Source organism: Protomyctophum bolini (assembly GCF_963924005.1).
Source record: "Protomyctophum bolini genome assembly, chromosome: 16".
Classification (NCBI taxonomy): Eukaryota; Metazoa; Chordata; class Actinopteri; order Myctophiformes; family Myctophidae; genus Protomyctophum; species Protomyctophum bolini.
Window position 1 is genome coordinate 5,710,842 of NC_137877.1, and position 15,359 is coordinate 5,726,200.

Below are 15,359 nucleotides of genomic sequence, written 5' to 3' on the forward strand. Positions count from 1 at the left end.
CAACAACGAGTGAAATGCATTGACAGTTCAACAACAAGCAGCAGCAAAGCAGCAACTATAACAAAAGACTGACTTCAACGACTACAGTGCTTTTAGTTAATTATGACATGAATGCTTGATTCCGATTGGTCAATCACTGAATTAATCCGTCTGTTTTGTTTTAATAATGGCCGCTGAGCTCGGTAACATAACCGATGTCTGCCAAAACAAAACCGCTGTGGTGCTGTCTAATGAAAGACTCAATGCACCCGACATGTCAATCTTACATTTTATACATCTCATAGTTAGTCGCTTCGATCTGGCACTTCTGAGTTGATCTCTCACACACACTAAAGCCCACCACACACCGGCTGCGTCCATTATTTTCAATTAACCTATCGCACACCGGCTGTGCGATGGGCTTTAGACTGCCTGAGCCATACTTTATACTAGGGTGAAGTGAGGTCGTGGTCCTTCGTGGCTCGAAGGACCATGTGGTGACAATTTCCTATATTGCCAGTCAGTCAGTAGAAAGAAGATCAGTAATCTAATATAATAATATACTTTAAGCAATATAAAAAGAGGAACACAAATCAATACACTTGGGCTCAAGCACACCCCCCACAAGCTTTCACCAGCCCTTTGACAGCTGCCTGCCAATATAGGAAATCGTCACCACACTTGTTGACCTGCTATTTTCAATAGATTTTGTACACATTTTGAACTTGGCACATGAAATGGCACATTCTGCACACGTCCTGTACATACTTTTGTACTTTTGCTCAAGTACATTTCCAATTCCGTACTTTTACTTGTAATGAAGTAGTTCTAAATTGCAGTATGGTACTTATATTTAACCCATTCTGAACGGGAACCCATTTTGGTGTTAGCATCATGTTATGCTTTAGCTATTGAAAAATAGCAGATCTACAAGCTCATAGCGCGCCACCGAGTGGCGCGCTACGAGCTTGTAGGTCTGCTATTTTTGAAAAATCGAAGAACGACTGACATTTTTAGAATCTGATCTCAGGTCAGAATGGGTTCATCAGACCAGTGTGTGTCCAGTGGAAACCTCGTATGAATCTGATCTCAGGTCAGAATGGGTTAAGTAAAACAATGGAGTGCTTTTCCCACCCCAAGCTGACAATGCGTGTGTCGCATGTCGGAGAGCTCCTCCAGGATAGGGAGTCGGGACGTTATAGGGTTCATTCATTCTGTACGGCCACTCGCCCAGTACCTCGTTAGTTATTATCTTATAGTGACAGTGATTTTAACTGTTGATTATTGTGGTATAGCTCCTAACTCTCTTCCTGAATCACAGCTTCAGCGACTATTCGTTAATCTCGGTCCAGTGCCACCGAGGGTGAGTGACTGTGAGATGCGAGTCTCTTTCATCTTCCGCTCTGATTAGAGATATGCCCCCAGGAGAATATGTACACGGTGTGTGTGTGTGTGTGTGTGTGTGTGTGTGTGTGTGTGTGTGTGTGTGTGTGTGTGTGTGTGTGTGTGTGTGTTTGTTTTTGTCTGTGTGTGTGTGTGTGTGTATGGGCTGTTCTGTTTTCAACAGAAACAGTCCAGTCTTATTGCCCATTATTCCTCCAGGACTCCCGAAAACGATTCTGTCCTCTGCGAGGACTCATTCGAACCCATCCTCATTCTTACCCCTCTGCACTGTCACAGGGACTCGAGACAGTCACTAAAGGTTGCCGCAGGCAGACTGCACTATTTTTGGGTCGACTTATTATCAAGATTGACCCTTTTACCGTCAATTACTCTTCATGTGACCAAAGCGTTCTGACTTTAGGTGCGTTACTTAATACCCGTTCAAAAACATATCAAATAAATAACGCTAGTGTCGTCGCACACGCCAAGACTGTAGTTCAAACATGTATTCTTGCATTTTGAACAGGAGACAAACGGTTCGGCTATCCAGCCCTCATCAGTGTGGAGAGTGAATGAATGCAAGTTCCTTTCAAAGGAGTGGTGACATAGTGCAGGTTCACAAAATCAGCGCTAATCACCCTTTTTCCATCACTCAGTGTTACATGTATAATAGTTCATTACAACAATGGATTGTGAATTCTCCAAACGATGCTGGCAATATGCCCACAGCTGTTTTTCATTTAACTGTCTGCACATAAAACAGCTTAGATAGCAATTGACTGACTCCCCATGTAGGGAACGTGAAAAATTGTGGCATTCATTTTTCCGATAACAGTTTATGTTAACATAATGACCTTTTATTTTTTTAACATGTTACTACTACTGGTAGCCGGTATAATAACAGTCTCACGTTGAAATGCGTCTATACCACCAGCCACACTGAACAAACATGGGCCATCATTTCGGACACTGCCAGAACACTGTTGGAGACTACAACGGATGGTCTGATGGTCGTCCTTCACCCCGTCACACTGAATGTGACCCAAGACGCATAGACTCAAGACTCATACATAGTCTGGATTTACGGTGGTGAGGTGACCACCGAACTACAACACGACATCACGAGCCGCGGTGAAGAGCAAACCACCGCCACCGCTCCAGCCCTTCTCTCTGTTTTTACTCACCACCGCTCAACGTTATTTCAGCTCCGGTGGTCACCTCACCACCGGAGCGGTGGTCACCTCACCACCTAAAATGACCAGACTATGAATAGGCCTTTAGGGGGACAATATGGATAATTCACCGTCGGGACAACACTAAGTTGGCCAATATTGTACAGTGTGTGTGTGTGTGGTCACTATAAGCCCTGAGAACATCTGCTTCGACCGAAGTGTCGCATCTCTCTGCAAAAAAATTGCCCTCTTCCACATCATCTTAAATTCTAGTCGTTAGTTAAATTAGACATTAATGTATCCAGAGTCCTGCCGACAATGCAAATGCCTGTCACGTCACTTAGAGCAGCACAAAGTTCCCTTAGAGCACAACAATAACCCCCCTGGGGATGACTCAGCAAAACATAAGATGATATTCTGATGCAAAATTGCACTCGTTGAGAGTGAATTTAAAAAGAAAAAGCAAGCTTTGTGTTGTGTGTGCACAGACTAGACTCAACCGAATACAAGCTCATATTGAAGTTGTTGAAATATTCAGAAAAGGTCAACAAATCCGATTTCATATCCTGATCACAACCACGAATTAACAGTACACCCGAGTGTTACCATGGATGGAAACAGAACACACACATATACACCCCAAAAAAGCGAAAGGTAGATGTTGTTTTTGGATCCTGGCTAATGTTTAACAGACCCCCACCAGCCCTCAAATGCTCTTTCCATGAGCTTATTCCAGGTTGCAGTGGTGAACTGCAGGCAGGCGAAATACATGCATGGGCAAAAGAGCGCTGGGGTTTTTAAAACACAGATCGCTCGTCCATGAATCGATTCATGGAGTTAGAGCACTTCTGCATTTTGGACACCACATTTTGGTTCCCAAATCAAGACAAATGTGGAAGTAGAGCGTTCTTTCCAGGTGCTTCAAACACCAGTGAGCAACTTCCATTGAAGATGAATAGCTGGGGGGACGGGGCAGTCTGCCCTCTAGTTTATATATATAACTCTATGGCTTATTCCAATGAATAGTACAGTACATGATATACTGTATCAGTTAGCGTTCATATCCAACTCTGAAACTGGAATGCAAACGATAATGACATTTTATGATTTTCATAAATAATTGATATTTATGATTTACCGGTAATTGTGTTTTTAGCATTGAAAACTGGAACACTGAAAATATTAAATATATATTTCTGTTTGACCTATAGGCTTCCTATTCCTAAGAAACATCTACAGGGCAGATATGACAAATACCTGACATATTAAATAGCTTAGCCTATCTACAAGCTCACAATGCATCACAGTGACGCGTTGTGAGATTGTAGACCATTTTGGGAAAATATTTGAAAATGTGTGAAAATGTTTAAACATGGGAACGATGATGCCAAATAATTGTGATCATCGCAAATAATTGCAATAGACCATACCGTATGCACACAGTGGCCATCTTACCATTAAGTTAATGGCAGGGTGGCAACTAGCCGCAATTTGCAATTGACAGCCCATACATCCAAACAGAAAAGTCCTATCCGATTGTATTAAATGACGTCAAACTGCAGCTGTACAAAAGCTTGAATTTATCCACATCTGCAAAGTGTTTGTTTCATACAATTCCACCGTAGGCTGAAACATGAAGTGGAGGCCGTCAAATCCCGCAATTTCCATCTTCCCATTGCCACCGCAACGCAAACTAGAATCAGGCATGTAGTATCGGACGGACAGATTAAAAAAAAATAGTTTTACATTAAAACCGTTTGTGTAAATGTTAATGATCAGGCCAACAGCCAACGTACCTAAAACAACCAGGTCAGCACAAAAAAAAGCTCTCACTGCCCCAAGTGTCCTTCTCTTCCTTTCCCTGCCTCTCCCTCCGTAGACCAAGCTAACTGGAGATTCACAGGCAGCAGTGTGGGCTCTAGAGAAGAGGTCCCTATCTGCTCTACAGATGATAAGTGGGAGGACTGACTGCCATGTCCCAAACTACTGTAATCCTCCGATGTCCGGTTCATTCATCACACACACAGCCACACACACACACACACACACACACACACCTAAAAAACATTAGCTCAAAGCAAGACAGAGACATTGTTACAGCATTATGACTGCCGTCTAATGCCGTCCTCACCAGTTAAGCTGTGGGCAGCGGGTCATTGCCACAGTAATATAAACTCTAGTCTAGAGGTTAGGTTATGATGGCAACATTCTTATAGTACCAAAGATAAGTTCAGCTATTGACCACTGCGACAGAACTCGTAGTAGCCTATACACAAAGGTCTTCTGTCTTGTACAGTTTTAGTCTTTGCGATGCAAACTACCGCAGTCTACTGTACAGTACATCAACGCACACCGTAAAACCCAATTCATGTGCCTGTACAAAATAGGTGCCCTTTACTTAAGCCACAAGCAACACAGAGATGCTATAATGCATCCAAATAGGAAACTGCTATCTGAATGTATTGAACGACGTTAAACTCACTCACCAATATTGCAGCTGTAAGGAAAGCTTGGATTATCCTCTATCAGTCAAGCATTTGTGTCATTAAACTACCATTGTTGTGTTAAGAGTTTGGAAGCACTCGTTGGAAGTCACTCAATGCCACCTGCCACCAGTAGGACGTTGCGGTATTGAAATATTTCCAAACTTTGACAGATCATTTAGAAAAATAATCACCTGCACAGAAGTTATTAACAGAAAGTAGCTCATAACATGTCTATGGTGGAATTTTTTGAAACAAAGGATAATCCAAGCTTTCGGTACAGCTACAACCTTGGCGACTGGTGAGTTTAACGTTGTTTAATACAATCAGAAAACGACTTTTCTGTTTGGCTGAATGGGCTATCAAGGGTTGGTATTACAACTCTAGATTCCAGATAGCATCCAAGTTTCTTGCGGAGCCCTTTAGCCTACTAACAGAATACAGGGTAATTAATAAAATGGACACTATTATACATGCTACCGATATAATATGACAGTGCATCCTCTCTCCACGTACCCTGCGATGGCTGCAGCCTGAGTTGCTCAGCGTGAGTCGATGCTGACCAACAACACTGAGCCTGTATTGTCAGATTGTGAGTTCAACGACCCCTCTCTATGTACTGACAAACACAGACACAGTAACTGTGCACTGTCCTCAATTTGATAGAGATAGTGTCCATACCGTCCTTCCTGAGTCTCAACTATACAATGAAAGCAGTAAAAAGTAAAAGGTTGAAGTTACAGTACTTGATCCACTAAACAGAGCTCAAACCACCAAATTAAACAACCTGCGTCTTCAGCATAGATTACCCAAATAAAATAAAATATACTGGACTCAAAAAACCATAATAATGTTTAAAAATACAATATCAAGGAACATATGGCTTATGCATCTTGGCTGTGGTTTTATGACTGCTAGTTGCTGCGCCTTGCAAGACCTAATACGTTGCTTGCGGCTAAACCAAGACCCAATGATTTGGTGTAAACAAAAGAAACGTCAATACCAACAGCCGGTGTAACGATGAGGTCTGAGACTGAGGTGACAATAATTGCCACGCACGAGCCCGAGGACAAAGCTTTGCATTAATTACAGGGTGTACAACCATACTAGTACTAAATGCAATGCAGTGCCTTTGGGTGCTTTGTCTCCTCATTCACATTACAGACGATGTGTATGAGGGTGAACAACACCCTAAGCAATCATATAAATCGAAGAATGGTGGTGGTGGTGGTGGCGCTTTTTGTTGATAAACAAGCAGTAAGACCGTTTCCAGCCCACGGGACAAACGGGGCTCCTTCCCAGCCGGGCGATGGGTGATTGTTCTCGGGCTCGCTGTTCAGTTCACACACTCCTCCCACTGTCAACCATCCACTCCGTGTCCCCATTGTTTATTGTTTGTTTGTATCTCTAGTTTCACTCCACGATACCCAAGAACTGTCACTGTATATCTGTAAAATCCGCTTGTGCTCGATAAAAATAAAACAAGCGTAATAATAACTTGAATTGGGAGTCCTGGAGGAGGAACACTTACCTCGATGCGAAACGATGTGCAGCCCTTGAGAAACTCCTTTATGTTGCTCAAGCACTCGCCGTCGTTTTTCGGTTCTTGGTAGATCTGTAAAAACCCAGAACGCTGGTGGTTAGAGACTCGATATGCGACTACAAACAAGCAGCAGCACTTCTACCGATATATGTCTCTTTGATCTTCAAAGTGTGACTTTCTGTTGGGGATTAAAAAGTGCACGTTCTCTCTGCACGGGCTTGTTGCTGCCACACCGTGTAGCTGCCTGGGAGGAGGCTGAACACAGTGAGTGAACACAGACTCTGAGGCTGCGTCCGAATTGCTAGGTTGTTCCCTACTCCCTATCCCCCATACGGGGATCCAGACTCTAGTGGACTCTATAGTGATGATTTCGGACAATACTCCCTGTATGGGGAGCACCGACTCTGACGTCAATATCGATAGAGGGCGCTGTAGTTCCGCGGGTTCATGTACTTTTTATTTGCATGAAATCCCCATTAGGTTTTTTCAGATCGCCTCATAAAGAACTGTTTGAAAAATAAACAAATCATCCCGGCCGTTTCACTCATTTGGATATGAAGAATCAACTGACTACAAGAAACCAATCAAAACGCTGCTGCTGAATTTCTGCTAGGAACAGACTGTATCAAATAAGTGACTGCAGGCTGTCACCTCCCTGCAAGGACAGTTTGTAAAGTTATTTTTAAATTCATGAATGAATAAAGAAAAAATAGGTTAATGAAAATATGTTTGCAGGCATTTAGGCCTATATATCTATGATAAAAAGGGCCTATGATTATTATCAATAAATTAATATTAGGCTATATCCATTATCCAGCAATATGAAAACAGTGCACAACCTTGACAATATATGAAAATATCAGCAGCATGATTGATTAACCACATGAACCCCCGCTAATCCTGGGGCGGGGGGGATAGGCCTACCAAAAATAGCCGATCTATAAGCAACGCGCGACGTCCGTGTTGTGAGCTTGTATACTTTTACTTGGGTACTTTTGGTAAAGAATTACCAAAAGTAGCCGATCTACAAGCTCTGCTCACAATACGGACGTTTGGTGTTAACAGAAACAGCAGTCCAATAAATGACTGCCTACACAATGAAGTTTTAATGCATTTATCATTTGTGATAAAGAATCTCACAAATATATTCTACAGCAAGCAACTGATTCCTCTCCTAACGTCATGCGCTGGGCCTGGGTGATACAATGAATCAGATTAGTAATACTATTGCAAATGAGTAGATTTATTATAAATAAAATAAAACAATTTCAAATAAATGCACAGATCGTTTGTCTCGAGATCTGTAGCTTCGAGATCCGCCAGGGAAGAAAAGAGGGGAAAACGAAAGTTTAAAAAGTACATTTGTGTTGATTTCTTTCGCTGGTTCAACTTCTGCCTCTTCTGAGTTGGAGCGCAATGAGCGCATGCATGCATAAGCAGCGCACGTGCGCAAACGCGTGCATGTGCGCTCAAGAGCGAGCTTGCACAATGCATTATGGGGCAGATTTGCTTCGCTGTGTTTTTGTAGTGACCATCGGATGCTCCCTACAATTCCCGGTGCATTATGGGATACTTCAGTCCACTACGTTAGGGTGCAAAAATGCTCACTACATATTCGGACACTATAACAAAATGGCGGAACCTCAAAGTAGTGCACTATATGGGGCATAGGGAATGATTTCGGACGCAGCCAGACAGATCCCTTGGTAGGGAAGTGGACATGGGGACTGTATTGGATCAGGGGAAATGACGTTGACAAATAGGGATTCCCGCTGATGTTTAAGGTAGCCAATTTAACTATGGAGTAGCCTAGTGAATCCTATTAGGGGTCTAGGGCTGAGGTTCCCAAACCGTTTCATGTCAAGGACCCCCAACTTGACACTAATCACTTCAGCCCGCGGACCCCCCTTTTTTAAGATATGCCAGGAACCCCCATAAGAGAAGATTTTGACGGCTCTAGCAGTGATTCCCAAACTGTTTAATTTCAAGGACCCCCATTTGACATACATATTAGTACAGACCCCCATGTAATGTAATTTCTATCTCTGGGACCCCCAGTTTATATTGTAAAAATAAAATATGTTTTATATATTGTAAAAAAAAAAATGTAACTCTGAAATGGAACCCTAACGGGTCCATTTCAGAGTTACATTTTTTTTTTTACAATATATAAAACATATTTTATTGTACAGTTACAGACCAATAAGGGTCCATTTGGTTCCAAACTATTATTTAGCTGGGTACCCCCTGGAACTCCCTTATGTTTATTCAACTTTCAGCATGATCACAGGGTTTTAAAAGACAGAGGTGCCATTAAAAACACTGAATTGTTTTTCCAATCACAAATGTAAAACTTCAAAACTAGCCTATCTAAAAATCCAAATGGTCTAAAACTCAAATCTAAAATCCACTATCATTTAAAAGTCTGCACATGCGATTGGTGATTTTCTGTATCTCACAGTTCTGCATGATGGAGGACCCCTGGGGGTCCCCGGACCCCACTTTGGGATAGTGTCATAGATAGTCAGTCATACACATAGACAATTAGACATAGGTCATGAATCAAAAGTGTGCACAGGTCAAATATTTTCTCTGGACGATTCAGGATAGAAACGGATAATGTCAATGTATACAAATCAGTATCGGAGACTTTGGAATATAATCTAGCATCTAGTGAAACATGACTGTCAACTCAACCCTATTGCACTATTTGGACTCTTCTCTGTTTAGAAACATATTGCCTCCTTTTGGGAAGTGTCCGAACTTAACTAACCGTGCGTGCCTAATGCCCATACGTTGCCACACAATAAATACTGCGCTGTTCCTTTAAATGGGGAGAGGGTCTATCTATGATGTCTGTGCGCCTTTGCAGTCAATGGCGGCCCACTCTTATGGTCTGTGTACAGAATGATAGCCAGACATCCTTGTCTTGTCTGCTCATCCGATCCGTCAGACAGATCATGATAATGTTTTGTGTATTAAAAATACATAAACATGCAAGCACAACTGTATAGGTTGTTTACACAGTAATGCTAGCTGCATAACAGCTGGAGTCAAACGCATAATACCCGTCTTGTATAAACCGTCCTACAGTAATAATAAATAAAAAATGAATTAAATGTAAACTAGGCCTCTTACTGTTATAGAGATTAAAAAATGGGCCCATCCTGCCATCCTTAAATTTCCCCCCCTCCGCTATGATGCTGGCTGCCCATTGCCTATAATTTTGCAAGGGAATCTATACACTGGAAGGAAAAAAGAAATCGGCCTTTATCCACGCTTAGTGTACTAACATTATTGTGCAACCATTTGGGTGCTGTTTTTAGAGACAATAACCCGCGCTCTCGTGACCTACAAAAGGAACTCTTCATGGACCACTGGGCAAAGAGAAGCGCGATAACAAACCCCGTCGTGTCACGGACGGCTCTCGGCGACACAGACGCGCCGATGAGGCGGATGGTTATACGGGGGAGAGGACAGCGGCACAATTATGCCCCTTACTTTCTCCGTGGAACCCGGGCTAAGCCGCTCCAGCAATCTACACAAGACCACCCCATCTTTGAGGGAGCTCTGCAGAAATGCCTCGGGATCCGAGATGGTCTTCTTTGGCGATTCCAATACCCCGAGCGTGATCAACCATGTAACCGTCTGTTCCGCCGAATTCATGGCCAGTCACACAACAGCTCCTATCCAACGAAGTGGCGGTTGTTGTTTTGTGTATATTTAAATAGATAACTGCCCCCGCGGTTACACTGTCATTTGGGGCTGTCGTTAAAATAAAAACATAATTAATCCAGAAGAAGGTTTTGCCTGAGATCTCGGTGAGAGAGGGAGAGAGAGAGGGGGGGGGGAGAGACTACGGAGAAAAAGCCCTCCTTCCTTCTCCCTCGGGTGGATGCGGATGACGCCTGGCTTGTGGAAATTCGGCGGCTCTGGTTTCCTCTCTCTCTCTCTCTCTTGTGGTGTGTTCTTTTTCTCCTCCAGCCTGGCAAGCTGTCAAACGCAGTTCACCGTGAATCCGTGATGCGTTGAGGCAACGGAACGGACTGCATACATGCGCATCACAGCCGCCAGCCACTCATCCAGTGGATGACATCACACAACAGGGACCAAGCTAGTCCAACCAGTTGTTGGGCCACTTCAACATTTTGACATGAATAGGCTTCCTATTCATAAGGGGTTTGCACTTTGCATATCCTCCGCTTCATCATAACTGCAGGTTATCTCATCTGTCGTTGAGGACGGAGCACAGCCAGCTCTGCTATTTCAGCCCATCACATTATGCAGCTAATTTGTGTATTTTACAGGAGGAACAAGCTGCAAGCCAGCCCGGAACAGAATACCAAGCATTACTTTTAGAAACCTCCATCTTACTCGCATTTTCACACACACACACACACACACACACACACACACACACACACACACACACACACACACACACACACACACACACACACACACGCACACACACAAAATGCATGTCTAATTAACTAATTGTCAAATGTTTAGTTTACTTTACTGCATACAGCAGTCATACCTCCAAAATCTTATATTTAATTTAAGAGGGAAACCCCAGGGACATAGGATCTGTAACATAGCTAGGATATTAGTAGTTAAGAATAAGTTAACTAGCATCAACACAATTAAGGACCCATGGCTGTGTTGCAGTGTAGCTGCTTATTACAGCTTCACTTCTGTAATTGTCCACTAGGTGGGAGTGGTACTCTATTATATGAACACTATAATTTCAAGCGTGGCACAAGCGTGAAAACGACTTCCCCACACCTGCTGGGTGGATGTTGTTAATGTTAATGTTTTGTCGCTTTCAGGATCACCGTTGTTTGTAGGTCACAGGTGTTAGGGTTAAAAACGGAACCTTTAATTAAATCATCCGTGGAAAGGCTCCTGAGTAGGAGGATTCTAAAAACGACTTTTGATTGATTGATTGATTGATTGATTGATTGATTGAAGTATTTATTAACAGTTTGTAGAATTACAGTACATTTCAAGCACAAACTCAATACAAAGACTGTTAACTGTGAGTGGACGACCCAATTAAGCATTACACTTGTTTACAACAGGGTCCACATTGTTCAATTCATCAAAACATTTAGAGACATACAAATTCTATGTAGTTAAAAAAACAGAACAGGAATTCATCATATAGGAAGCAAAAAGGGAAAAGATACATATAGTGAGGGGGAAAGGGGGTGGGGCGGTGGGGGGGATTCAGATTTTACAGAGGCCAGTTTCGAATTGCATTGCCCTTTGAGAGTGGTTTTGAAGGAGTCAAGGGATTCAAATGTCTTATTGACTGTTGGTAGGGCATTCCACATTTTGGTGGCATAGGAGCGAAAAGAATTTAGTCCCTTGTTTGTGCCGAATCATAAATCATAAAGCCTTGTTTATATTATACTTGACTGTGCAACGGTCCTATGCTGGTAAATAGACTGCAGTAACGTGATCCTACACTCACAAACCGACAGTAGGCTACTCCAGTCAAATGCATTATATGGTAACTTAAATGGGCCCTAACCCTAAGAGATGCAGAAGTTAACTAGAAAAACTGCCCTTCTGCAGCGTAACTGATCATCTGACAGTGCCTGTTCCTCTCCGACGCTGATTTGTGCATCACTTCAATGTCCACAACTTCAGTCATGATATTTAGTGTGGTGACTTCTCCTTGCACCAGCCATCCAAATACACTTTTCACAGTGCAACTAGTCCTTCATTCAGTCTCTCCATTTTTCCTGTGACCTGCATTTTCCAATATTGGTCCCCACCAATTAGGACTCCTTAAGGGTACTGCGAAATCTGAAAGCATCTCAACTCAAACTTTATTATAAAGCACACAGGTTAGAATTAAGAAACAACACTGACAAAGACAAAGAAAACAGATTAGGACATAACATTACAAACGGCCGGGGCTAAGTTTGAATTAGTGTAAAACGTCCCTGGCCCTTCAACTTTTTGGATTCATTGTGCAGAAAAGGGTAAGAAGCGTTCCTTGTGGAAACATGCGCCGTTTCTGAACAGCGGTGGGAGGGGCCCAGCCCAGGGTGTGACCTCATCTCGGAGCTACAGAATGAGCGTAGTGCTGAGGGAACATACTGGGGCTAGGTGTTCCAGAGTCTAGGCCCGGTCTCTGGTGACTATGCCTGGTCTTATAACTATAGTTTTGGGCACAGCACAGGCGATTATGGCGACTGCATGGTCAGGAGGTGACCTGCTGCAGCGCTCTGGCTGGGATATATGGCTCTATGAGCTGAGCTACTGGAGCTATATGATAATAAATAAGAGGAGCCAGCCCTTTTTTTTGTTGCTTTATCACACTAATAACCTTACCTCTGTCACGTAGATCGAGTAGCCTAATGGTTGCTGCATGCTAAGTGCATAATCCTATCCAATCCACTTACCATAATTAACCGACACTTGTGGTTACAAGAGTAAGGAGGCCTAATTCTGCTTAAGTAGATAAGGGAAGGGATCCATACTATTACTGGAGGCCCCACGGTAAATTCCAACGTGTTTTAATTAATTAACACTTTGCTGACCAATAACTTCTATCTCCAGATTTATGCACCTGAACATGGTCACTAGCATGTCTGAGAGGTCGTTTTGACCGAAGTTTTTGCCCGAAGCTTTCAGAATGTTCCCCTTTCATGACCATCATCATCCATCACCATTCTATCATCTCAGAAATGTTTGACATCTGAAACATTTTCTAAATATGAATTTAAGCGCATGCTACTTGTGTCTCATTTTACTTCAGTCATACTAGTGTTAAAGTGAATATGGTAGCCAACAGTGGAGCATATGAGTGGAGCCTATATAATATGGTTTCCTCTGAGGAAGGAAAATCTCTCTACCTGGAGGAATCTGGAATTCCCAATAGATCGCCATGGTTACCAGTGCAATATCCAAGGACGGATGATGAATGCACCTTAGTGTGTGTTGTCAGGAAAACTGATCCCAGTGGCCACCCGTGCAGTCTAAACAGGCATTGTCGAGGGACACCTAGTGCCCCTGTGGTCCTGTCACCACGGGTCTGTTACCAAGCATGCTACAGTGGCGCTGTGGAGACTGGCCCCAGGCATCTAATCTCCATCAATCCTGTGTTCCTGCAAAGTGAAAATATTGTTGTTTTTATACCGTAGTTACTGTAGTATATATGCAATTACTTTTTGAGAGCATGTACCGGTATATAGGAAATCAAAGCAGCAAAGGTCATCATGAACGGGACTCGAACACGCAACGCGCTGTCATGCAGGCCACAGCCTATTATGTGGCCTGCTAGGTCAGTGGGCACCCCAACTGTTTTATCTTTTTAAATGTATATCAATTCCCCATTTTTCACCCGACCACCACACATTCACACAACAATTTATACATGAATCTAAATCAAAGTTGTACGATTTGTCACACACGTTACCGCGGTGAAATTTGTACTCCGCATTTGACCCATCTCTTGGAGCAGTGAGCAGCCAAGGAGCGGTGAGCTGCAGCCGCGCCGCCCCGCGCTCGGGAATCATTTGATTAGTTGATTTGACCCCCTAATCCAACCCTTTGATGCCGAGTGACAAGCATTTTACAGTCTTTGGTATGACCCGGCCGGGGATCGAACCCCAACCTCCCAGTTTCAGGGCGGACACTCTAACAACAAAGGCCACTGTCACTGTAAATACATTATCATCTTTATGTTAGAGGAAGAGAGTCGCTGTAACATCTGGGACACCTGCTGCGTGGAAATCTGTCCAGTAGAAAGGAGCAGCCAGTCTTGGACATAAATATGAGCTATTAACACGTCATACACTGAAACACCATACAGCCTGTTAACGATGACCCTGTCAGCATGTGTGAGCATGTATATGTGTGTCTAGTGTTAGTGTGTGTGTGTGTGTGTGTGTGTGTGTGTGTGTGTGTGTGTGTGTGTGTGTGTGTGTGTGCACTCAACCACACACACGCACACACAAGTAGGAACAGGTAATGGCGTCTTCCTCTCCATATCTTAGTCGGTGAACAAAGAACGTAAATGTTTGAGTCTCAGCATGACATCTCTCATAAAAAAACAATCTCCATCTTCCTCCTCCTCCTCTCCCCACCGATAAACAATGATATGTAAACAGGTCTTTATTGATTTGTCTATTTTACGACCGGCTTTCTTAGGATTTATTATTATGTAGAGAAGTATAGTGTCTTGCCTGGGATTTGTTTTCTTCCTTGTGTGGGAGGAAAATATGTAGTATAATGTCTTGTTGAAAATTGCATTGGTTTCTCTTCATTCTTAAATGCATTTATGTTAGTTAACTCGCGTGGTTTCTTATTCGAAACAGTATTTGGTTCAATCATCATATCCACTTAGACACCTGCAATATCCTTACTTTGATCTACCACAAAAAGTGGTTGGACGAAGGTCATTCTGCTACAAAGCTCCATCTGATTGGAATGAGCCTCCATTTCATCCTTCTGTCGGACATCTCTTAGTCTATATTCACATCTTGATTCTACTGGTTTCTGCTTCTGAATTGACTGTGTCTAGGGACATATACTGTCATACACACTGATGTACTTGCACTGTGCCATATTATTTTTTCCCTTCTGTTGCGCAACAGCCCGATTCTCTCTCTTAGGTCGTCCTCAGACGAGCCTTCCATCGTCGCTTCCAGTCATCCCGGGTTCTCCAAACTTCCGGGCCCGAAAGCACATCCGGGCCCGTCCGGGCACCTCGTTGGTGCTTTGTGCTCCTGCATCTTTCTTGTCGAGTACATCCACATAATTATGTTAACCCATTCTGAC

At 43.1% G+C, this 15,359-nt stretch overlaps 1 protein-coding gene across 1 annotated transcript in view; it reads right to left on the bottom strand.

The window, feature by feature from the left end:
* Positions 1–10,496, bottom strand: part of arhgef7a (Rho guanine nucleotide exchange factor (GEF) 7a) — a 40,897-nt gene extending 30,401 nt beyond the window's left edge. The window contains exons 1-2 of the mRNA XM_080785876.1: positions 10,062–10,496; positions 6,549–6,632 (exon numbers count right to left, since the gene is read on the bottom strand). Coding sequence (XP_080642002.1) covers positions 6,549–6,632; positions 10,062–10,226 — 249 coding nt within the window. The 5' untranslated portion in view covers positions 10,227–10,496. The remainder of the gene's footprint in view (positions 1–6,548; positions 6,633–10,061) is intronic.
* Positions 10,497–15,359: the final 4,863 nt, after the last annotated feature.